This window comes from Marmota flaviventris, chromosome 6 (assembly GCF_047511675.1).
Source record: "Marmota flaviventris isolate mMarFla1 chromosome 6, mMarFla1.hap1, whole genome shotgun sequence".
Lineage (NCBI taxonomy): Eukaryota > Metazoa > Chordata > Mammalia > Rodentia > Sciuridae > Marmota > Marmota flaviventris.
The window spans coordinates 88,317,418-88,341,669 of NC_092503.1; the positions used below are offsets into that span (position 1 = coordinate 88,317,418).

The window sequence follows — 24,252 nt, forward strand, 5'->3', positions numbered from 1 at the left end:
TTGCTCGAATTACTAACATATCATTTATTACAGTATAATTATTAGTAACATTTTTATTATAGTACAACTTTATTTGTGTTCATGGAGGTTAGAGTCCAATTTTGAGTGAAGAGTATATATTTCATAGGTCATAATATTTAAATTACCTTGAAAAAAGTAGGCATATTGCAGATGTTTACTAAACAAATGTTTTTTAAGTCCTTGTGTTACACTCACAGTAGGAATACCATACAGTATTTTTATTATATAAAGCTGATTTATGCTTACTATTAAATAGAATTCTAACTAGTTTACATTGATTCTCAATCCACAGCTGTTTTAAAGGAGCACATTAAACTAGGGAAAATGAACAACTGTAGAGGCAGATGAAATTGGACTCCAATGAGGATAAGCCAAATTTCAGTTCCCACTCTTCCTAGCAGAATGATCATATTTAGGGAACAGTCTAACTCTGTTAATGAGTTGGAGAACTTAAAACAGTAACCTCAACCTCAACCTCAATCAGCACTGTTTTTTTTAAAAAGTTCCTTAGGTGATTCTAAGGTTAGCCAGGTTTGAAAATGTCTATTTTAAATTTCTACTTAGACCATAATAGAAAAATTGGTATAGAACTTGCCCTGAACACAACTATATAACTGATAAAAATACATAAGGCAACTATTTGTAACACTGACAAATATGTACTAGATATGCAAAGCAGCAGGGAAATATAACTCACAATCAAGAAAATAATGCAATAAGTACATACGATTCCCAAGATAATCCAGATGTTAGAATAATAGGCAAAATCTGCTCTTAAGAAAAAAAAACTAAAAAATAGAATTGCCTAAGAGCAGATTTAGGTTTAACAAAAAAACCTAAATGATCAGCAAGTAACAGTTCTTACAGCCTCTCTTGCCCTCCTACTTCTCCACTTCCCCTATTATTTTATACTTTATATTACTGTTACATTTGTTACAACTGATAAACCAATACTGACTTTAAAAAAAACCTTTTTTTTAGCTGTAGATGGACATAATATCTTTATTTGTTCATTTATTTTTTATGTAATGCTGAGGATTCAGCCCAGTGCCTCACATGTGAGCCCCAGTCCCAGCCCCAATACTGACTTTTTATTAACAAAAGTCCATAGTTTACACTAAAGTTCACTATCAAGTATTCATTCTCTGGTCTTTAACATTATATCATAATATTACATCATGCTCATCATAATATTACACAGAATAGTTTCACTGCCCTGAAAATGCCCTGTGCTCCACCTATTTGTCCCTTCCACCATCCCTGTGAGCCTGTGGTAACCACTTATCTTTTTACTGTCTTCTTGGTTTTTCCTTTTCTAGAATGTCATAAAATTAGAATTATATAGCTTAAATTACCTTTCATATCAGCTTCTTTCATTTAGCGATGATTTCAAGATACCTCCATACCTTCTTTTGTTTTATTTCTTCTACTTAGTTGTACATGACAGCAGAATGCATTTCAATTCATTATACACAAATGGAGGGCAACATTTCAATTCTCTGGTTGTACATGGTATAGAGATGCACCATTTGTGCAATCATACATGTACCTATGGTAATGTCGTTCATCTCATTCCACCATCTTTCCTATCCTCTGGTGGAATTTTTTGGGTCTTTTAGGTACTTAGAATCACAACCTTGGCAAATATTGCTAATTTGTGTTCTTCTTTTCCTATCTGTATCCCTTTAATTTCTTTTGTCTGATTGCTCTAGCTAGAATTTCAAGGACTATATTGAAGTGATGACAGAGAACATCCCTGTCTTGTTCTAGTTTTTAGAGGGAATGCTTCCAATTTTTCTCCATTTAGAATGATGTTGGCCTTGGGCTTGGCATAGAAAGCTTTTACAATGTTGAGGTATGATCCTACCAGTCCTAGTTTTTCTAGTGTTTTGAATATGAAGAGGTGCTGTATTTTATCGGATGCTTTTTCAGCATCTATTGAGATAATTACATGATTCTTGTCTTTAAGTCTATTGGTCTTAAGTTTTCTTTTCCTTGATGTGTCTTTGTCTGGTTTTGGTATTAGGGAGATGCTAGCCTCAGAATAAGTTTGGAATGGTCCACTCCTTTTCTATTTCATGGAATAATTTGAGGAGTTTTGGTATTAGTTCTTCTTGGAAGGTGTTGTAGAACTTGGACGAGAATCCGCTTTTCTTGGTTGGTAGATTTTGATGGTTTATTCTATTTCCTTACTTGAAATTGATCTGTTTAAATTGTTTATATCCTCCTGATTCAGTTTGGGTCGATCATGTTTTTAGAAATTTGTTGATGTCATTGAGATTTTTCTCTTTTAGTTTCTAATTATCTTCTGTATTTCAATGGTGTCTATTGTGATATTTCCTTTTTCATGATGAATTTTTATAATTTGAATTTTCTTTTTTCATTTTGTCAAATTTTTTAATTGGTTCTTTTTTTTTTTTTCAATTTCATTGATTTCAGCTCTGATTTTAATTATTTCCTGTCTTTTACCACTTTTGGTGTTGATTTGTTCTTATTATTCTAGGGCTTTGAGATGTAATGTTATTTATTTTTTGACTTTTTATTCTTATTAATGAGTGAGCTCAATGCAATGAATTTCCTCTTGGTACTGCCTTCATAGCGTCCCAGAGATTTTGATATTTGTATCGGTGTTGTCACTTACCTCGATTATTTTTATCTACTCCCTGATGTTTTCTGCTATCCATTACTCATTCAATATCATATTGTTTAGTCTCCAGGTGTTGAAGGAGCTTCTATTGTTTATTTTATAATTGACTTCTAGTTTCATTCCATTATAATTTCATAAAATACAGGGTAGTATCTTTTTATTTTTTTGTATTTGCTGTGAGTTGCTTTGAGGCATAATATATGGTCTATTTTAGAGAAGGATTCATGTCCTGCTGAGAAGGTGTATTTGCTCGATGATGGATGAAATACTCAATATATGTCTGTTAAGTCTAAATCATTGATTGTATCATGGATTTCTGTCATTTAGTTTTTGTTTGGAAGATCTATCCAGTGGTGATAGGAGTGTTTAAAGTCACCTAATATTTCTGTGTTGTGATCTATTTGTTTCTTGAAATTGAGAAGGGTTTGTTTGATACATGTATATGCTCCATTGTTTGGGGCATATTTATGATTGTAATGTCTTGTTGATGTATGGTTCCCTTAAGCAATATTAAGTGTTCTTCTTTATCTCTTCTGACTCACTTTGGTTTGAAGTACACTTTATCTGATATTAGTTTGGAAATCCCTGCTTGTTTATGTGGCCCATGTGAGTGCTGTTTTTCTCATCCTTTCACCTTCAGTCTGTGGATGTCTTTTCCTATGAGATGAGTCTCTTTCCTATGAGATGAGTCTCTTGAAGGCAGGATATTGTTTGGTATTTTTTTAATCCAATCTGCCAGTCTATGTCTTTTAATTTATGAGTTTATGCCATTAACATTCCAGGTTATTAAGACATGGTTTATATTCCCAATCATTTTGGTTTATTCTCATTTGATTGGATTTTCCTTTAGTGTAGTTCCTCCTTTTTTTTATATATTAGTACATACACATGGTATAACAATATAATTTGGCCAATATAATTTTCCCTTTCCCTTCCTTCCTCCATCCCTTTCCTCTACTCTATTGATGTTTTTTTTAAAAAAATTAATTTATTTTTGCATTACAATTCTTAATATGCCATTATGCAATAATTTATCATATCTCTGATTATATATAAGGTATGTTGACACCAAATTCACATCTTTATACATGTATTTTGTATAATGATGAGGGTTTCCTTCCTCCTTTTTAAAAAAAAAAAAAACATTTTTTTTTTAGTTGTAGATGGGCACAATATTTTTATTTTTATGTGGTGCTGAGGATCAAAACCAGGGCCTCACACGTGCACGGCAGGTGTCCTACCACTGAGCCCCAGCCCCAGCCCCAGCCCCTAGTTCCTCCCTTTTGATGATTTTCTTTGTTTTCATTTCTTCCTCATGGAATATTTTGCTGAGAATACTCTGTAGTACAGGCTTTCTTGTTGTAAATTCTTTTTAGTTTGTTGTGAAAGGTTTTTATTTTGTCATCAAATCTGAAACTTAATTTTGCTGGGTATAAGATTCTTGGTTGGCATTCATTTTCTTTCAGAGCTTGGTATATGTTATTCCAGGGTTTTCCAGCTTTGATGGTCTGGGTTGAAAAATCTGATGATATGCAAATTGGTTGCCCCCTATATGTAATCTAAAACTTTTCTCTTGCAGCTATTAAAATTCTATTCTTATTCTATATGCTAGGCATTTTCATTATAATATGCCTTGGTGTGGATCTGCTGTAATTTTGTACATTTGGTGTCCTGTAAGCCTCTTGTATTTGATTTTCCAATTCATTCTTCATGTTTGGGAAATTTTCTGATATTATTTCATTGAAGAGATTGTGCATTCCTTTGGTTTGTATCTCTGTGCCTTCCTCTATCCCAATAATTCTTATATTTGGTCTTTTCATGTTGTCCCATAATTCTTGGAGGTACTGTTCATGATTTCTTACCAGCTTTACTGTGTGGTCAACTTTATTTTCAAGATTATATATTTTGTCTTCATTGCCTGAGGTTCTGTCTTCCCAGTGATCTAGTCTGTTTTTGATGCTTTCTATTGAAATTTTTATTTGGTTCATTGTTTCCTTCATTTCAAGGGTTTTTTTTTTTTTTAAGAGTATCTCTTTCTTGAAGAAATCTTTTGCTACCTGTATTTCCTCTCTTATCTCTTATAAGAGCAGTCAATTGTTGCCTGTATTTGCTCTATTAATTCATTCTTTGCTTCATAGATCATTTTAATTATGTACATTCTGAACTCCTTCTCTGACATTTCATCTACTGTACTGTCAATGGAATCCATTATCGTATCGGATTGGTTTGTTTCGGGCACTTTCTTCCCTTATTTCTTCATATTGTCCATACATCTTCTTCTCTAGCAGTGTGGATTCAAGAGTCACACTGCTCCTACTGCGAGGCAGGCTGGGGTCACTCTGCTCTTACCCTGCAGCAGGTGGGCTGGCATCAGTCGTCTGCTCCCTCCATGTCTTAATAAATTGCTTATCATTAAAGTACATTCTATTGTATAGATGTACAATGGTTTGTTAAACCAATCACCTACTGAAGGATATCTTCAGTGCTTCCAAGTTTTGACAATTATGAAAAAATAGTTATAAACATCTATGTTCAGGTTTATGTATGAATGTAAGTTTTCAACTCATCTGAGTAAATACCAAGGGTTATGATAGCTGTGTTGTATAGTAAGAGCACATTTAGTTTTGTAAGAAATTGCCAAAATGTCTTCCAAAGTAGTTAACCAATATTGCATTCCTACCAGCAATAAATAAGAGTTCCTTTGTTTCATCAATGTTTTGGATTTTAGAAATTCTTATAGATGTATAGTAGCATTGTTACCAAAAGAGGTCTTAGGAGTTCCTGGAGAGGGGCACCTCTACTGTGGACAAGTGGGGTCTCTGACTTATGTCTTATTATAAAAGAATTTCAGTACGTGCCAGTCAGAGACACAGAGATTTAGTTAGTGTGGTACTCACATAAAGATATGTAACAGGCCAATGGAACAGAAAACAGAAAATAAAGCCAAGAAATATTCCTCACTTATTAGTTAACTGATTTTCAACAAAGATATGAAGACAATTCAATAGACAAGAAAAGTCTTTTCAATAAATAATGCTGGAACAACTAAATGGGGGAAAAATGTATCTTGACCACTACAGTTTATACCACAGTCAAAAATTTATTCAAGATGTTAAACATAAAAGCTGTAATTCTGATATTTCCAGAGGCAAACAGAGGAGAACATTTTCCTGATTTGGGATAGGTAAGTCCTTATAAAAGAAAGGAAACAAAAGCACTAAACATGAAAGAAAAACTAAAAAAAAAAAAAGATTCACAGTAATGGTGAAAGCTTAATACTAACTGTATGACTGGGGTGGGGAGGGGGCATGGAGGCAGGAAAGATGGTGGAATGAGATGGACATCTTTACCCTAGGAACATGTATGACTGCACGTATGGTGTGATGCTACATCGTGTACAACCACAGAAATGAAAAGTTGTGCTGCAATTATGTACAATGAATCAAAATACTCTGCTGTCATGTATACCTAATTAGAATAAATTAAATTAATAAAAAAAAAACCTGTATGACCATTTTGCAAAAAATGAGCGGAGGTTTTTTTTTTTTTTTTTTTAATAAATTTACCTAATGACCAAGCAATTCCACTCCTAGGTACTCAAGCAACATAAATTAAAATATAAGCTTACAAAAAGATTTATTATTGAATGTTTACAGCATCTTCACTCAGAATGATAAAAAAAAATCAAATAATAGGAGATAAAACAAATCAACTCTGGCATACACAATGGAATACTACACTCCACAATGGAAAGTAATGCAACATGGACTAATCTAAATATGAAGTAAAAAATACAAATTCTGTTCATAAAGGTTCTGAAAAGTAACATCAGGGCAGGATTGTTTATGGGGTATGGAAATTAACTGAAAACTGATATAAGGTCATTTTCTAAAATAAAGGAAATGTCCTCTATATTGGCTGGTTTTCAGAATATGTCGCCAATGTTAATGCAAGATTGGAGTTTATAAAAAGACTGAGAATATAACTCAGTGGAAGAGGCAAGCAAGGCTATGGTTTTGATCCCTAGCAACACACACACACACACACACACACACACACAACAGACTTTATAATTAAATTTAGATCTTTCAAATTTACAAAGCTTCTGGGTTAAGTCTTTCTGAGGACTATTAATTTTTTAAATATCAAATATATACTGACATCAGGCATGATAGTGATAGAGATATACATACTAATCAGATTTAGATTTATAAAAGCCTTTTTTCTTCCCCTAGCATTTAATGATTCCAAGAAAACTGGCTTAGTAGAAGTTATAAGCAAAATAATCTCCGCAATTAAATAAAATATTGTTAGAGATTTAAAAATTTAATCATGAAAATAACCGTTGAATACAATTTGTCTTACTTTATAGGATACCTTTAAACAATGAATTTAAAAATTATTCTCCTCAGTCTTATACATCAAAGGACATTATCAATAGAGTAAAAAGAAAATGTACAGAAGAAAATATTTTCAAGTCATACATGCGTAAAGGTCTAATTTTTAGAATATTTATAAAGAACTCCTGAAACTCAATAACTAAGACACAAACAATTAAATATGGGTGAAGGTTGGATGCAGTGATATAAATCTGTAACCCCAGCAGCTCAGGAAGCGGAGGCAGGAGGATCACGAGTTCAAAGCCAGACTCAGCAATTAGAGAGATTCTGTCTCTAAATAAAATATAGGAAAACAAAAATGGGGGGTGCTGAGGGTGTGGCTCACTGGTTGAGTGCCCCTGGGTTCAATCCATCATAACATACCCCTCCCCCCAAAAAATTATGGACAAAGTACTTCAGTGTACATTTCACCAAAAAGACAAAAAAAAAAAAATGGTCAATAAACACATGAAAAGGTGTTCAAGGTCATTTGTTAATTATCAGTGAAATGCAAACCAAAACCACATTGTAATACCATGACACACTCACTAGTTTGACAATAATAAAACAAAACAAAAACAAAATACAGAAAATAACAAGTGCTGACAATGATGTAGTGAAATCAGAATCCTTCCACATTGTTGGCAGGAATGAAAAAATAGCCTAACTGTTACGGAAAACAGTTTGGAGGCTTCTCAAAGTTAAACAGAGAATTACTATATTACCTACTAATTCCACTCCTAGGTATATAGCCAAAAGAACTGTAAACAGGTATGCAAACAAATGTTTCCTGACAAATTTTCGTAGCATCACTATTCACGTTGGGTAGAAACAATCCAATGTCTATCAATGGGCAAAGAGGTGAAAGAACATTGTATATCCATACAATGAAATTTCACTAAAATAAAAAATGCATTATTGATATATGTAATAACATGGATGAATCTTGAAACATTATGCTAAGAGAAAGAAATCAGACACAAAGGTAACCTTTTATATGAATACATTTATATGAACTATCCATAAGAAGTAAATGAGACTAGTGCTTACAATAGAAGGGAGAAAAGAGAAAATGAGGAGTGACTGCTTAATGGGCATAGGGTTTCCTTTTAGGGTGATGAAATGTATTGGTTATGGTTTGATGACTGTATAATCCTGTGAAATACTAAATGCCACTAAACTGTATATGCTAAAATGATTGATAGGAAGCAAAGAAGGACACATGTAAATTTCTCAAAAAAATCCCCCTCAATTAACCAAAAAATTCGAGTTTAGGAAATAGTTACTATAGACATTAGCTTACATATGACCTGTCCTCTTGCCTCTACCACTCTGGTAGTTTTGATTTTCTAGCTATTGGACCATCAGTGTCAATGTTTAGTGTTTCAAAGCATTTTTTATTATTAATTCCAGTGAATATAGTAAAGTCGAACATTCTCTTTAAATTCAGTTGAAAAAATTCTAAATCATATTTTATATCACCAAGGTAATCACTAAAAATCATGTTTGAGACTATATATATATATATATATATATATATATATATATATATATATTGCTTCTTAAAATTTTTTGTAGTTGTAGATGGAGAGCATTTTTTTTTTCTTAGGTACAAGGGATTGAACTCAGGGGCACTTGATCACTGAGCCATATCCCCAGCCCTATTTTGCATTTTTATTTAGAGACAGGGTATCACTGAGTTGCTTAGTAGCTAGCACATTGCCATTGTTGAGGCTGGCTTTGAACTCTTGATCCTCCTGCCTCAACCTTAAGAGCCATTAGGATTACAGGCATGGGCCACCAAGCCAGGCAGCATGTCTTTGTTTATTTTTATGTGGTGCTAAGGATCCAACCCAGTAACTCACACATGCTAGGCAAGCGCTCTGCCACTGAACTACAGCTCCACCCCGGAGACTGTATTTCTTTTTATTTTATTTGTAAAACATGAATAGCAAAGGAAGCCAGTATTATAACAAATGATATTTCAATGTTGTAAGGCTGGGCTACATTTTTGTTTGAAGTCTTAATTTTTTTTCTGGTTGCAGCCTTTATCTTTTTTTTTTTTTTTAATTTAAATTTTTGCTGTGCTGGTGATTGAACCTAAGGTCTTGAGTATGCTAGGCAAGGTTCTACCACTGAACTTTGCTCCTGTTCCCTCTATTTATTTTTATTTTATTGCTCTGCATTGCTCCCTTACATTTTTCATTAACATGCATTAATTTTTCATTAACATGCATTAATTCTACATATTAATGGGATTCAGTGTGATATTTTAATACATGCATACAATGTGCAATGATCCCATTTGGCCTCGCTTTATTCATTCACATCCCTTCAAACCTCTAAGTAATCAGTATTCTGCATTCAGGTTGATTTCTTGTTTGTTTGTTTTAACTTCCACATATAAGAAAGAACATGTGGTACCTCTCTTTATGTGTCTGGCTTCTTTTCCTTAACATAATGCCCTCCAATTCCATCCATTTTGTTGCAAAGGAAGTCTTGACTTCATTTCTGATATTTTGCAAATATATAAAAAACAGATGAAATGCAAAGTATCAGCTGAGTTCCCATCCCATCTCTACCATTTCAGCCAAATTATTTTCCGTTCTAACATAAATATTTATTTTGTAAAATGGGAATGATAAAATATTTACTTCATGAGGTTTTTATTTTTATTTTATTTTTTTGCAGGGGCGGGGGGGGGGTACCAAGGATTGAACTCAAGGGCACTCGACCACTGAGCCATATACCCAGCCCTATTTTGTATCTTATTTAGAGACAGGGTCTCATTGGGTTGCTAAGTGCCTCGCTTTGCTGAGGCTGGCTTTGAACTTGTGATCCTCCTGCCTTAGCCTCCTAAATTGCTGGGATTACAGGCATGCACCACTGTGCCCAGCCATGAGATTGTACTGATGATTTAAATTAGTTAACATTTATCAATCAATTACATAGTATCTGGCAGATAATTGCTATATATATGTTTGTTAAGTAAAATATATAAATAAATTATGCTTCAAAGAGCATTCTAAGAAGTACAAAACACTCAAAATGCTTTTTACATTTTAAATGGTTGGAAGTTTTTCAAAAATGGAATAATATCTGGTGACAATTGAAAATTATATGAAATTCCTATTTCAATGTCCACAAATAAGCTTTTATTAAAACCTAAAGAAAAAAAGCATAATAATGTCTTCTACCTAACTACAAAAGAAAACGCTTTCCCTCCTCCTGTTTTGTAGATGAATTCGTGGGCTTATGGTCAGTGGTCCCATAGAATCACAATTTCAGAAAAGGGTTAGTAACAAACCTGTTGCTATAAACTTAAAAAAAAAAAAAAAAAGAATAAAGAAGTCGTAGTTAACAAAGATGATAAACACAGGGAAGCAAAGAAGGACACAACTATGAATAAAGCAGATGGCAAAATTGGGCACAGAAATTTGCATATAATGATTTTTCAAACTTCTCTCAGATGACTTTACAGTTTGAAATATTATTTTAGGAAGGTCTATAAAAGACTTCCATTTTATAGTCCAAGGAAAGGTACATTAATCTGAATTGTTAAAATGAACAACATCACATTAATACTAAGCAACAGAATAGCAGAATCACCATATCAACTTAGGCTTCATTGCTCTAGGTTAGAACCACAAAGACACATATTGAGTAGCACCTTAAGTTTACCATAGTCTGTTTCTACACAAGAAAAACAATCTCAAAATTAGTTTTATGACCAAGAAATTCTGTTTTCTATATCAGGCATAATTTATTTATATAAAAATATATAAAATAGGTAAAAGTCTTTGATGTTTTTGCATGCTATTTGATAGGGTTGCACTGGACATACTTAGATTGAAATATTATTTGCTACTTATTTGGAATTCAATTTAACTGGGCATTCTGACAACCCTATGTATTTGGCCTGAGCAACATTATTTATGGACATTTGTCATGAAAGAACTAAAGATTTATACAAGTTGGTATAAGATAAATAAAACATCTCTAAAAGAATGCCAAATTAACTGTTATTTTATCTAACCCCAGCAGCCCTAACGAGAGCCTATACAAGGCAAAATACAAATCTGTAATGATAGCACAAAGCATAAGATATGGCTCTCTACAAAGTGAATATGATGATCTCCTTAACTAGATCTATAACATTATTCCAGGCACAAGTTATGATCAACATAAAATATAGCACTTCTGATGCTATAGAGTGAAACATTATAATACAACAAAACTGATAATTCCTCATGGGTCTATTGTATTTCTTCAAGTCTCAGGAACAGAAGCACTGACTTTCTTTGTAGAAAGACCATCTTTTCAAGAATACTTATACTGAGAAAACATTGGGAAGATAGAGATGTGTCTCTCTTTGAAGCAAAAGGCAGGATGGCTTACAACCTTGTTAGATAAAGACTGCCTTTGGTTCAGAGTAAAGGTATCTACTGTCTATTATAAAATATTTGGGAAAGTTTGGCTTCTCACCATATGCTTGTTATTCTGGCAACTTGGGAGGCTGAGGCAGGAGGATTGCAAGTTTGAAGCCAGACTGGGCAAATTAATAAGACATTATCTCAAAAAAAAGAGGGGGGCGGGCAGGCTGGGGATGTAGCTGATAGAGCACCCCTGGTCTTAATCCACAGTACCACAATACATCATAATACATACATACTTAAAATAAAATATTTGGGGTCCATAAGCAAAGACTTTTCTCCTGTAATTCAATTCAATGGTTTGAACTTGGCCTTCTTTATACTAGATTGTAGAAACTGAGGCTTGGAGAGCCAACACAAATGACAATACTTTGGTTATTGCTATTACTATGAGATCCTTTATCTCTGACCAGCCTATGGTAGGCTTAGGTATGCTATAAGTAGGGTGAAACCTCGGATTCTACAGTTCTTGACACATACAAAATTCAGTATTACAGTTATTATTTTGCTTTTTTTATAAGTTGTATCATTCAATTTCTTAGTTTCGATTTATATATCTTTTGCTTAATCATGGAGACTTTTAATCTTTTTCATTAATATGGCCATTGGGGACCATTCACGTACAAATAGTCTGTATGGTCCAGTGGGATATAATTTTTCAGTAATATGAAAATCTGCACTTTCTTAATCTTGATACATAATATATTGAAGCAATATTAAACTAATTTACTGTATTTTTCTTTCCAAGTACAGATTTATATTTCCTGTTTTTAGTCCAATTCTTTGTTTCACTACTTGCTTTCACACAAAAAGAAAGATTTCATTATCAGAGGTTCATTTCTGTGATTCAGCTCAACTGTGCTGCTTCAGAACCCATCATCAGACAACCTATACACTTTATTATGGCTAAGTTTGTTCTTCTACAAACAATGAATGACCTCTGGACTGCTCTGGGTTACTGTATGTTTAGCACTGTATTCTAAGAATATCAAGACACTTTATGATCAAAGTTCCTGCTGAATTGCATAAATAGGATTCAGAAAGCACAATATATTACCATTTACAAAATTCAATGATAATCCTGTTTACAATAAACAAAATATCAAACAGAAAAAAATGTACAAGAGACAGAATTAACATTAAAAGTTGGTTCTCTGAAAATACTAATAAAATGGAAAACTTCCAGGAAGACCACTCAAGAAAAAAGTGACAATAGCTAAATTGTGGAACCAACCTAGATGCTCTTCAATAAATTAATGGATAAAGAAACTATGGTATATATACACAATGGAATATTACTCAGCATTAAAAGAGAATAAAATTATGACATTTGCAGGTAAACGGATGGAGCTGGAAAATATCATGCTAAGCGAAGTAAGCCAATTGTAAAACACCAAAGGTTGGATGTTCTCTCTGATAAGTGGATGCTAAGGGGTGGGGGATATGGGAAAAATGGGTGTTCTCTAGGCACAGGCAAGGGGTATGGGGGTAGGAAAGATGGTGAAATAAGATGGACATCATTACCCTACATGGTACAACGCTACACTGTGTACAACCAGAGAAATGAAAAGTTGTGCTACAATTGTGTGCAATGAAACAAAATGCATTCTGCTCTCATATTATTTAATTAGAATAAATAAATAAATTTTAAAAAAGGAGGGGCTGGGGTTGCAGCTCAGCAGTAGAGCGCTCGCTTAGCATATGTGAGTGCTGGGTTCAATCCTCAGCACCACATAAAAATTTCTGAATATTACTTTTCTTTAACTTACCCTCAAGGTATGGTGCTCCTGTGCTAATAATATTCTTAATTCTTCATGTAGTGTTACAACTTCCAGAAACTGTCCCCATAAAGCCATTAGAAGTGAGCAAAGTTGAGCAAGATTCATATTTATAAGTTCTGCCAGTTCATCAGGATTTTCTATTTTCTGAAATGACAAGAAAAACATGCCACCACTCCCAGAGACTTGCAATACATATAATTATGCTGCTCAGAATATTAGTACAAAGGCAAATTTTTGGTTTAAAAAAGAAATATGCATATGCAGACACAGGGGTTTAGAGAAAGACCAACTGACCAATGATTTTCTACTTAATTGACAGTTACTAAAGCAATTTTTAATAATTTGACAAATGTTTTAATATCTGAGGTATTTTATTATTGAAATAACATCAACTATACTCTAAAATTATCCATCAAAATTTTATATAGAATGATCAACTTCTAACACCCAAATACTAGGAATTTTAAATACAATGCATAAATCCCAATGAAAGTTACAAATATTTTTGAAAGATAACATGATCTTAAAATTTTCTTCCCCAATCAGCTATGTGAAGCACTTAAAAATACCCACAATTCCTCAAAATGGACTCAAATACTTTTGGAAAAGGGAAAATTGTTTTCCCTCTCACTTCTATATTGTCAGGTTCTGTTTCATTTGTGGGTATTTCTTATACAAACTTGTTAACCATTTGCTTTCTTTTTCCTAACATATAATTTATCCACTACTTTTTTCAATTGCATTTTAAATGTTGGCATGTATATTCCTGAGATACAAAGATTAATAGATGAGAAAACAGGTAGACACACCATTATAAAATACTATTAGCAATGTTCTAAAAGTGGTAATAAATTATTGCATTTTTTATTCATGTGAACTGATCATGAAAGTTGAGTACTAAATTTTAATGTGACATGAAGACTCTTATAAAATGCAACTAGTTTTCTTGAAAAAATAAAGACTAATAAAAGACTATAAATCAGAATGATTGTTTCTGGTGGGGGCAGGCATTTTTGTTATGAGAGCAAGATATTCTTTAATTCATTATCTTGGTGTAAAAATTTGTATTTCAATTACTGGTAACACTAAATCTATCTTAACTACACAGATGAATGACTTCATTACCCTAGAAAATGGTAGTAGTCGTCAAGTCTTTACAGGAATGCTGAAATTCACTCCCAAAGTTTTAATTACCATCTATATACTCCCAAATGCTATATATTACATGATTCTTCTACTTATTTTCACTTCTTTTTGAAGTTTACAGTTTAGCAGATTTTTCTTTCCTCATCCAAATAAAGCTTCCATTGATTTATCCTACTAATAACATATAACAAAAATTAAGCAAAATTAAGAAGTGAAGGCATTATGATTACATACTATCTGTTCTTATAACTTTAGTTACTGACACACAGTAGTAATTTCATAAATATTTACTAAAGAAATAAATGAATGAATGAGAAATTAACAGGCTTTATTTAGAAAAAAGCCCCCCCCAAATTTTTTGGCAAACTTAGAATTCTGGAATGGAAGCAAACAGAGAAAACACAGATAATAGGGATTTGTTAACATTAAGAAACTAGATTGTGTTCTGCTCTAGGAAATGATTTTATAAATGAAGCTAAAAACTTTTTCAAGCCTCTATTAACAACATACAGAGATTAAAATGTAACAAACTAGCATAAACTGAAACCTGTAGTATTATTGTCCTAAGGATTATTTTAATGGAGTTTAGAAGAAAAACAGTTGGATAAACATTTGAGAGTAATTAGATAACACTGTGTAATTAATGAAAGAAACACTGTACCAAGTATAGTCTACATATAAGTAGATATATGTTACTCTCTCTACTTTTTCCTGAAAACAAGGCTATCTAGATGTTATTTATTATTTCATTTCCTAGGGATCACAGCACCAAGGTTCTGAGAGAATATCCCTTCAAGTATACATAAATTACTCCTCTGGTTTGCACAAATATTTAATAATACATCTCAAAATAAATAATGATAAAATTATGTTTATTTAAAAATGGAAATCATAATTAAGTTTGAAAAGATCTTTTATATGCATAAATGTAAGACAAAAGAGACTTTACTTTTGTATATTCACTATCTCATTTTAAACATATACATTTTTCAGAACAATCATTTCAATTTTTTTTTTGTTATATACATAGAACAAAATCTAAAACCACATATGCTTTTAGATCATTTTCCCCGGACAACAGAATATGATTGTTTTCCTACATCATCAAACATTTTTTAAAGGCTGCAAACTTTTTTAGATAATGAATATCCCATAATTCATTAACCATTTTACTGTTTTTACAACATTGTATATAATCATATGAATCTTTTGAGTATTTCTTTGGTATAGATTGAGATAGGATACTTTTTTTTTTTGGATACATACCACCAAACTAATCTGTGAAAAAGATCTACAAGGTATACAAGTCTGTACCTCATCACATCTCAAGAAACACTGTTAAAAAAAAAATGCAGCCAATTTGACAGATTAAAAATTGTATCAGAGTAAATGTTTGTTTCTGTGATAATTTCTGAGACTGAATATTTTTCATATACTTATTAACCTTTTTTGTAATTAGGTGTCTACTTTGGGCTAATATGAAAAACTAATTACATGTTTTATTACTTTGGGCTAATATGAAAAACTAATTAATGTTTAATTATATAAAGAGTTTTTAAAAACTCTTAATATAGTCATTATAGCTTTTGTCTGCTCTTGTTGTTAAAATTTTACCTTAGGCGCTGTTGTAAGATTTTATGATGTCCATTTACATACAAGAACTTATATATGTGTACCCAATCAAACTTTTTAGCAATAATCGTATACTATATGAATTACTTTGATAAAATTCCCCTTTACAATTCTCATGCTATTCTTTTCTGTATTACTATTAAGAACCTAAAAAATTATTTTCAATGTAATCACATGAACATGATCAAATACATAGCTTTTAACTTTTTTTATATATATAAGTTCATATTTATCATTAATTTATTTTAACATAAAGAGCTTTTCAGCATGAAAACACCATCTGCCATCATAGATCAATAAATACACAGTGTAGTATATTTTGACATATTTTTACATACATGGAGTATAACTTATTCTAATTAGGATCCTATTCATATGGTTGTACATGATGTGGAGTTTCACTGAATAAATATTTCTTAAGTAATCCATGTCAATGCATAGAGATTTACTTAATTCTTTTAAATGACTATATGAGTCTATATAATCCATGAGATTCTTTATCATATTTGTGTACACATGTGAGTACTTTTATAAAACAGAATTTTAAATAACTTGCATGGGAGGTAACATGCACTAAATAAATATTTTTAAAACAGAGTGATAAGTTACCTTAAAAAAATCAATTTAAACCATCATTAACAACATATGCCATTACTAGTTTCTCTATTATTCTTACCTACAATGGAGATTAGCAGTCACTCTTGTTTTTGCAAATTTCCTGGGTCAAACCCAACCCAATCAAACTCTTTATTTAAACCTGTATTTTCCTGTTTTTCAGTAATACTAAGTATCAAATTAAGTAGCTTAAATTGTTCTAAGAATTGCCAATTTGTATATTCCCTCTGTGTATCCCTTTTTAACAAGGGTGTTATTTTTATTTTTTATTTATTTCTTTTTTTGTGGTGCTGGGAATTGAACCCAAGGCCTTGTCCATGTGAGGCAAGCACTCTACTGATTAAGTTATATCTCCAGCCCAAGGGTGTTATTTTGAAATTGGTACACGGGAGCTCCTTATATATTGTGAGTAGTAATCATTTGCCTGTTTTAAATATTACAAACATTGTCTTCTATATGGCTTGCTTTAAATTTATAGTGTATTTTGTTATAAAGGAGTTTTGGATCATCCTTAGCTTATTTTATTTTGTACTTTACTATTAATCTAAAGGAGTCATTCTATATTCCAAAATAGACTACTTATATTTCTAATTTTTTTGAAAATTTAACTATTTAGTCCATTTAGAACTACTTCTCTAGTATAGCACAAAGGGCTAAAGCTTACATCACTTATAATCCCAATGTTCATCATATTTTATCATATACGTAGTTATTACAAATTGATGTCTTTCAGTGCTATTTAACTTGACTGACTTGCCTATCATTTTAAGAGAAGAAAAACTATTTTCCTATTTCTCTTATTGTAGTTTTATATATATTTAAATATCTGGTTGGACAAATACTTCTACATTTGTATTACTTTTAAAGCTTTTCTTAGTCTTTTTTATGTTTCTTCAAAAGATTTTTAAAATACAAGTTTAAATTCCCAAAGGGAATTTGATTTCAATTCATTAAAATGATTAATGAGACAAACTGATATCTTTCGGTGATTATTTTTCTTGCCATAGTATAATATGTTAATTCATTCAAATTTTTCAATCTCTCAGTGAAACACACTCCAGAAATTTTCATACTAACTGCATACATCTTAAGATTACTTTAAAGTATTTACTGTTCTTTTGGGCAAAGATTATAAGACCATTGGTTGTAAAGAAAATACTTATTTGAATTGTGGGGAAATCCTCTTAGAATACAAAATTACATATATATCTTGTATGTGGAACAACTTTTTAAGGAGAAGGTAAATAACTTTTTCAAAAGAATCTAGTCCTCATTAAATTTTCTTTCTTCTTTTTTTTGGGGGGGTGGTGGTGGTGCTGCGGATTGAACACAGGGCCTTCTGCATGCGAGGAAAGCACTCTACCAACTGAGCCATATCCTCAGCCCCTAATCCTCATTAAAGTTTCTAAGCAAAAATACACTTCACATAAAATACATAAGTTTGTTGATTCAAGCCTCTGAGTTTATCTTTAATATAGTTGACCAAAATGAATACACAGTGAACTTAAATAGTTAAAGCATTTAGTCTCCTAGAGAAGAATAAATAAACAAACAATGAAAAATAAAAAAAAAAAAGAAAAACAAAAATCTATTCAATTTAACTGCAAGGATGATAAAAATTGTTCTATTAGAACTGCCTTTTTTTTCTTTGTGATTCTGGGAATTAAGCACAATTTGTCATTTTTAAAATGTCATTTTTTTAAATAAAAAACATGATATATAAGTTTAAGTGATTTTTTTTAAATAGAGAGAGAATTTTTTAATATTTATTTTTCAGTTTTCGGTGTACATAACATCTTTATTTTATTTTTATGTGGTACTGAGGATCGAACCCAGCGCCCCGCAAATGCCACACGAGCGCGTTTCTGCTTGAGCCATATCCCCACCCCTTAAGTGATATTTTTAAAATATGTCCAAAAAATTTTGAATGAGTAGAAGAAAATGTATACTTTTGATTAGTAATGTGCTTTATTTACACTTCATTCATATGCAAAATAATATACTTTTAAAATGATAATTTTATGCTGAAGTCAAATTATTTTGATCAACTAAATTATGGTTCTACCATGATCAACTGAATTATATTTGTATTTTAAGTAAGATAAATAATTAAGTTTTCTTAGACAAAATATTTACAATAGAAAAACAGAAACCATTCAAATAACTTGATAATGTGAATTTTAAAAATCCAAGTACCTTAACTTCTTCACATAGTTCAGTAAGACGAGCTTCTACATCCATTTCCTCTGAAAGGAGTAAAGAGTAATTAGAGGAAATATTTAAGTGTCAGATCTGAAAACTGCCTTTGAAATTATATAAACAAATTCCCTTTAAACAACCAAAAGATTGAGAAATATATTGGCTACATTCAATAAATTTTCACTGTAATATATTTTCATAAACATATTAATTAATTAGGTAATATGATTATTAATTCAATGTTCTGATCATTAATGTGTTTCAGTTCTCACAAGAGGCCAACACGGTCAAGAAAATATTGACTATATATGTAGGTAACTTGTACAACAGTGTCATAGAAAAGACAAAACATAATTAAATTTTTCTGCATTTCATATTTTACAATTTACAGTAAAGTTTAATATTTTGTTATATGTGATTATGCTTTGCTTTTTATATAAAAGTTAAGGTAAAATAAATTTTTGAAAATAGACATATTTAAAACATACTTAGGTTGTGGGCTATTTAATGAAAATGGGCAACAGAATCCTTTTTAATAAAAAGTTGGCTACTAACTTAGTTTAATAAACTTAGTTTTCTACAAGATTTTTTGTTTGTTTGTTTTCCTGGTACTGAGGATTGAACGCATGGCTTGCACAGGCAAGCACTCTACCACTGAGTGACATTCCCAGCACACTCAATAAGAAATTCTTATAGTGAAGCAATTTTTTGCCATACAATCCTGATTCATTTAATGTATGCCACAATGATCTATAAGCAATGTATAATTTACAATTAAAAAAGGCAATACTTACAAGGGAATACAAAAACTAATGGTATATAAAGATATTATTTTTTATAAAGGAATAAACTACATTAAGACCTAAAATATCATCTTTAGATATACTTAATTTTAACTAGATATCAAACCTTTTTAAAACTAGAAATCAAACAAAATATAGTTTTAAGTACTAAAAAGGCAGAGTCATGATATGATCACCCAAAATTTCATCATCTTGTTGTGAAAGCAGGCTTGATTATTCTCATTCAAAAGTAGGAATACAGTCTACGATATCCTAAAATTCACTCATTAGCTGAATTCATAAGTCTCTTCACTATTAGGTAAATTACGTAAAACTGATTTACCTAATAGTGAAACCTTATACCTAACCTAGTGTTAGGTTTTCCAAAACTAAAGTTAATTATCAGCAAAGTCTGCATTAAAATCACAACTTCCTTATGCTAACAACTGATTTCATAGTACTCATGATCTTTTCTTATGATAAAAGAAAATCATTAAAATTAGTTCTGTAGGTTATATAGCCTACCTCTGAATTTAAAAAAATAAACTTTTTAAGCTTAACACATTTTTGTAACATTTACATACAAAAGGCTAAAAGCATAAAATGGTAGATTTCAATTATAGCTAATGAGAGTTACTTCAATGCAAACATCATCTTAAGGAATATATAAAAGCACAAGACAATTTCAAAGTCAGAATTGAAATATTTCAAAATCATTTAGGGAATTTAAAATGCCATTTTAATTATATTTTCTTTTAAAGAGACATATGACACAACATGGCAATTTTATAGAAATGTATAAATGTGATTTAAATTGTTTTTGGGGGACTGGCTCCTCTTGCCTGTTCAGAGTTACAATTTAGAACATAGCCTTACATATTTTCCAAAATATTTATATATTTTCAAAATATTCACATTTTTCAAATATACATGTGTGTATGTATGTGCGTGTTTATGAGTAAAACTTTTTTAAAAACGAGGTTGTATGTATACATTGTTTTTCATCTTTTTTCTCACAGTAGTCCTACACAGAATTTTCTTACATGACTTAAAGTAAAATAAAATTTTAAATTTCTTAAAGCATTTTCTTAAATGACTACATTCCTTGCTGTGGGTGCATCATAATTTCTTCCATGTTCCACTCTTTGCCCAAATAATGGTCATTATCTTTTTAGTGTTTTGTTACAAAGAACAATACAGCAATAAACTTGCTTGTGTGTGTGTGTGTGTGTGTGTGTGTGTGTGTATATATATATAAATATAAATATATATATATACATATGTATATATAAAAGCATATAAACATATGTATACACATATATAAAACATATATTTATGTATATATATATACTTATAAGCTTGTACATATATATTTATGATAAGATTGTCAGAAGTGGGGTTGCTAGGTCAAATTTCCCTTAACATATGTAATATCAGGATATTAGTGACTGGATGTTATTTATTTTTTTTAACTTAGAACAACAGAAATAAAAGCAAATTAACTAAAAACACAAAACCAAATACTGAGGATATTTCTCTCTTTTATCTCTGCAATGCATGAAACTAGCTTTAGTTTTTACCATTAGACCTATCTAAAGATAAGCAAATTTAACCAATTTCTGGCAATATACAGTTTTGAAAAAGTGGTATTTGTAGACACTCAAAAGATTATTGAAACAGTCAAAGAGATCTTTGCAATTACCATTTTTCATTTTATATAAAAAATTCAGTACTATAAATTAATTAAGAAATTAACCCAAATTTATCTACAAAGAAAAATGATCTTACTAGTAAGTTCTTTAAAGTGGTGGTAATAAACTATATTTATAAATTAATGAATTTTACACTAAAGCAAAATTCCATATTAATTAAAAGGGATTATTTAATTAACCTATTTGTAAACATACCTACACAGGTGTCTTTCTGGGTTCTTGGCTGTTTTCTTCTGAGAAGGCGTTGATAAAGGACCTGCATGTTGGCCTTGGCTAGTTATAAGGATTGTACACAGCACTAGTTACTATACTCCTTTTACAACAAAATTTACTAGAATTTTCCAACTTGTTAACAGATTTAGTATTGATCTGACAGTGCAGTTAGTTAATTAGCTTATCAGAATTACAAATGATGTACATTCAACTTTATATTACTTTTTAAAATTAAGATATTTGTGTCACTCAACATTCCATATTCTGATGTTATTTTTATGTTTTAATTTCTCTGACTTAGAATTTTAGTGTTAGCAGGATTCTCAGAGATTAGTAGGTCAACTCCCTGCTTTCATAAGTAGAGATACTAGGGCTCACAAGTTATGTGACTTGCCAAAACCTAGATTCCAGAAGTCTTGACTCTAATTTTCAGTACAGCTCCTTGCATCAAACCAATATTCAACTAATATCATCAAAAAATGTACATCATTCATCTAGGAGAAAAGGAAAAGGCAAAAAGCAGAAAGGACCTCAAGGTATTGTTTTAAAAAAGATTTGGGAACAGAGCTTAGATAAATTTTTCAAAGCATGATAGAATTTAAGAATTTTAAATATATTTAAGTTTTATTTGAAAACTCAAGAAAAAAAAGGAAATATAACAATATTTTATATCCATTTACTAAAACTAGTAAATACAGTGATGCTTAGTTGACAGTATATTATAAAAATATGTTAGTGTCTAAAATCTTATTTTGCTAGTATAACAATAAACTGTTTATAAGTTCAGAATATATAACAAATATTTTTATTTTGAATAGTTAGGAACATTTTTAGATGTTCTCTGGATATATTTAATAATAAACTATATAATGAAAAGAAGGAAACACAAATAGTAAAGAAAAGTTTAAGAACAAAAAGTATTATCAATAAGTATTTAATAAAGATGAGTCTTGATTTTAAAAAACCCTAGGAAATTGTCATAGCTATGTGTTGATACCTATATTTTTTCAAGTAACAATGAAACTGTATTGTACTACTTCATGTATACATCCATCTATCCAACAAATGTATTTTGAGTAAATATAAGTGTAAGACCCTAATAATTTTATTCTATTTCTACTATTAAATTATCTAAAACCAACTGGGTTTACTTTAGAATTTTATTATCTGATAAAATAATTATGTAAGTTATTTGGAATACAGTTTACAGTCATTTAGTAACTGGCTCCTGAAATTAAATTTAAGGGCTTTTTAAATTATGATTTCCTATATTACACAAATAAGCCCAAAGTTATATAACAAAAGCCATCCTTACCTGAAGGAAAATTAAAAATATTAATTTTTAATGAATTATCATGCTGAAGTTATATTAATAGAATACTAATAAAGTGCTACCACTGTCTATGCTATTTGAAATAAGGCTCTGATTTTAAAATGTTTTTGCTTAATTACTAATTATATAGTTTACCAATAAAATAATTTTTTAGAAATATTTTTCCCTAGGTTAAAAATGTGATTCATGCATTTTTTTCATTTGTAAATATTATATGTTACATCAACTTGAATATTACATGCAGATGGACATCTTTACAAAGGCATTTATAGGCCTATCTCATATTAAAACTACAAGAAGCCTTGCTTTGTCAGGTAAGTTTTTCCTGCCCATCCCAATGCTGAGCTGATTTCTTATTATAGTTGCTATGAAAGGAGAGGGAAAAGAAGTCAAAGTTTTTTGAATACAGAGACTATACTTTCCCTCAGCACCTTACACAGAGACTGACACAGTAAGTGTTAATAAAAAGCCCAAGGGAATTACACTGATAGGAGGTGTTATTCCTAGAGCAACTTCACACCCCCTGCCTTTTGGGTGTCTTCACCTTTCCTTTCTGACTTATGCACCATATCTGATTTTTTTTCAATCTCCTTACTTACAAATGAAAACCACTTTGTATTGATAGATGCAAAGTGAGAAAATGAGAGAAATAATTCCAAATGTATTTGCTTAAGCACAATGATAATGCCTCCTTGAATTTAATTACAGTATTCTTTTATAGTATTTGACACTATATTCTTCTAAGAAAATGTTTTTGAGTTTTAATTTTACAAAATTAAAAAAATTTGAACATAATTTTTCCATTAATTGAGGATAAAGAAAAGACTAAATTAGCTCTACTATATAAATGATTTCTTCATTCTCGAAAGAAAACATTTAAACAATTTACATTTGAGGCAGGAGTCTTATAAGGAATTTTTGTAAAAGAAATAGGAAAGTCAAAGTACATGAAATAGCAAGGAAAAAAGAGTATTTCAGAGACTAAGATCAAAAGGTTATCTTTTCCACACTACCAGTTTTGTTCTGAGGAAGAATACATGGTCAAAAAAGAATAAACACATTTTCCTTTTGCTTGTGTATTTGTGTAGATTACTGAATCAAGCATTCTGAATACTTAATACCTGTGCCTAGTAAAGTGAAGAATGTGTGAAAGGAACTGATTAAATAATAGAATTAATTAAATCACTAGAGTAATCCCTTGATAGTCAATGGTACAATTTCCAGCATTTTCTGAGGGCTGAATTAAAGTGGGGTAAGTACTGATCCTTGCAACTGTTTTGTAACACCAAACAATTAAAAAAATAGCCTAATTAGTTTCAAACCCATGAACTAGTTTTAGTAATAGTGATGCATCAATAT

General features: G+C 30.8%; 1 protein-coding gene across 9 annotated transcripts in view; it reads right to left on the bottom strand.

Annotated features, from left to right (window-relative positions):
- Positions 1-24,252, bottom strand: part of Fam135a (family with sequence similarity 135 member A) — a 120,871-nt gene that overhangs the window by 31,408 nt on the left and 65,211 nt on the right. For all 9 annotated transcript variants that reach the window (XM_071613270.1, XM_071613271.1, XM_071613267.1 and 6 more), the window contains 3 exons: positions 21,543-21,620; positions 18,851-18,900; positions 13,250-13,405 (listed from right to left, as the gene is read on the bottom strand). In XM_071613270.1, coding sequence (XP_071469371.1) covers positions 13,250-13,405; positions 18,851-18,900; positions 21,543-21,620 — 284 coding nt within the window. The remainder of the gene's footprint in view (positions 1-13,249; positions 13,406-18,850; positions 18,901-21,542; positions 21,621-24,252) is intronic.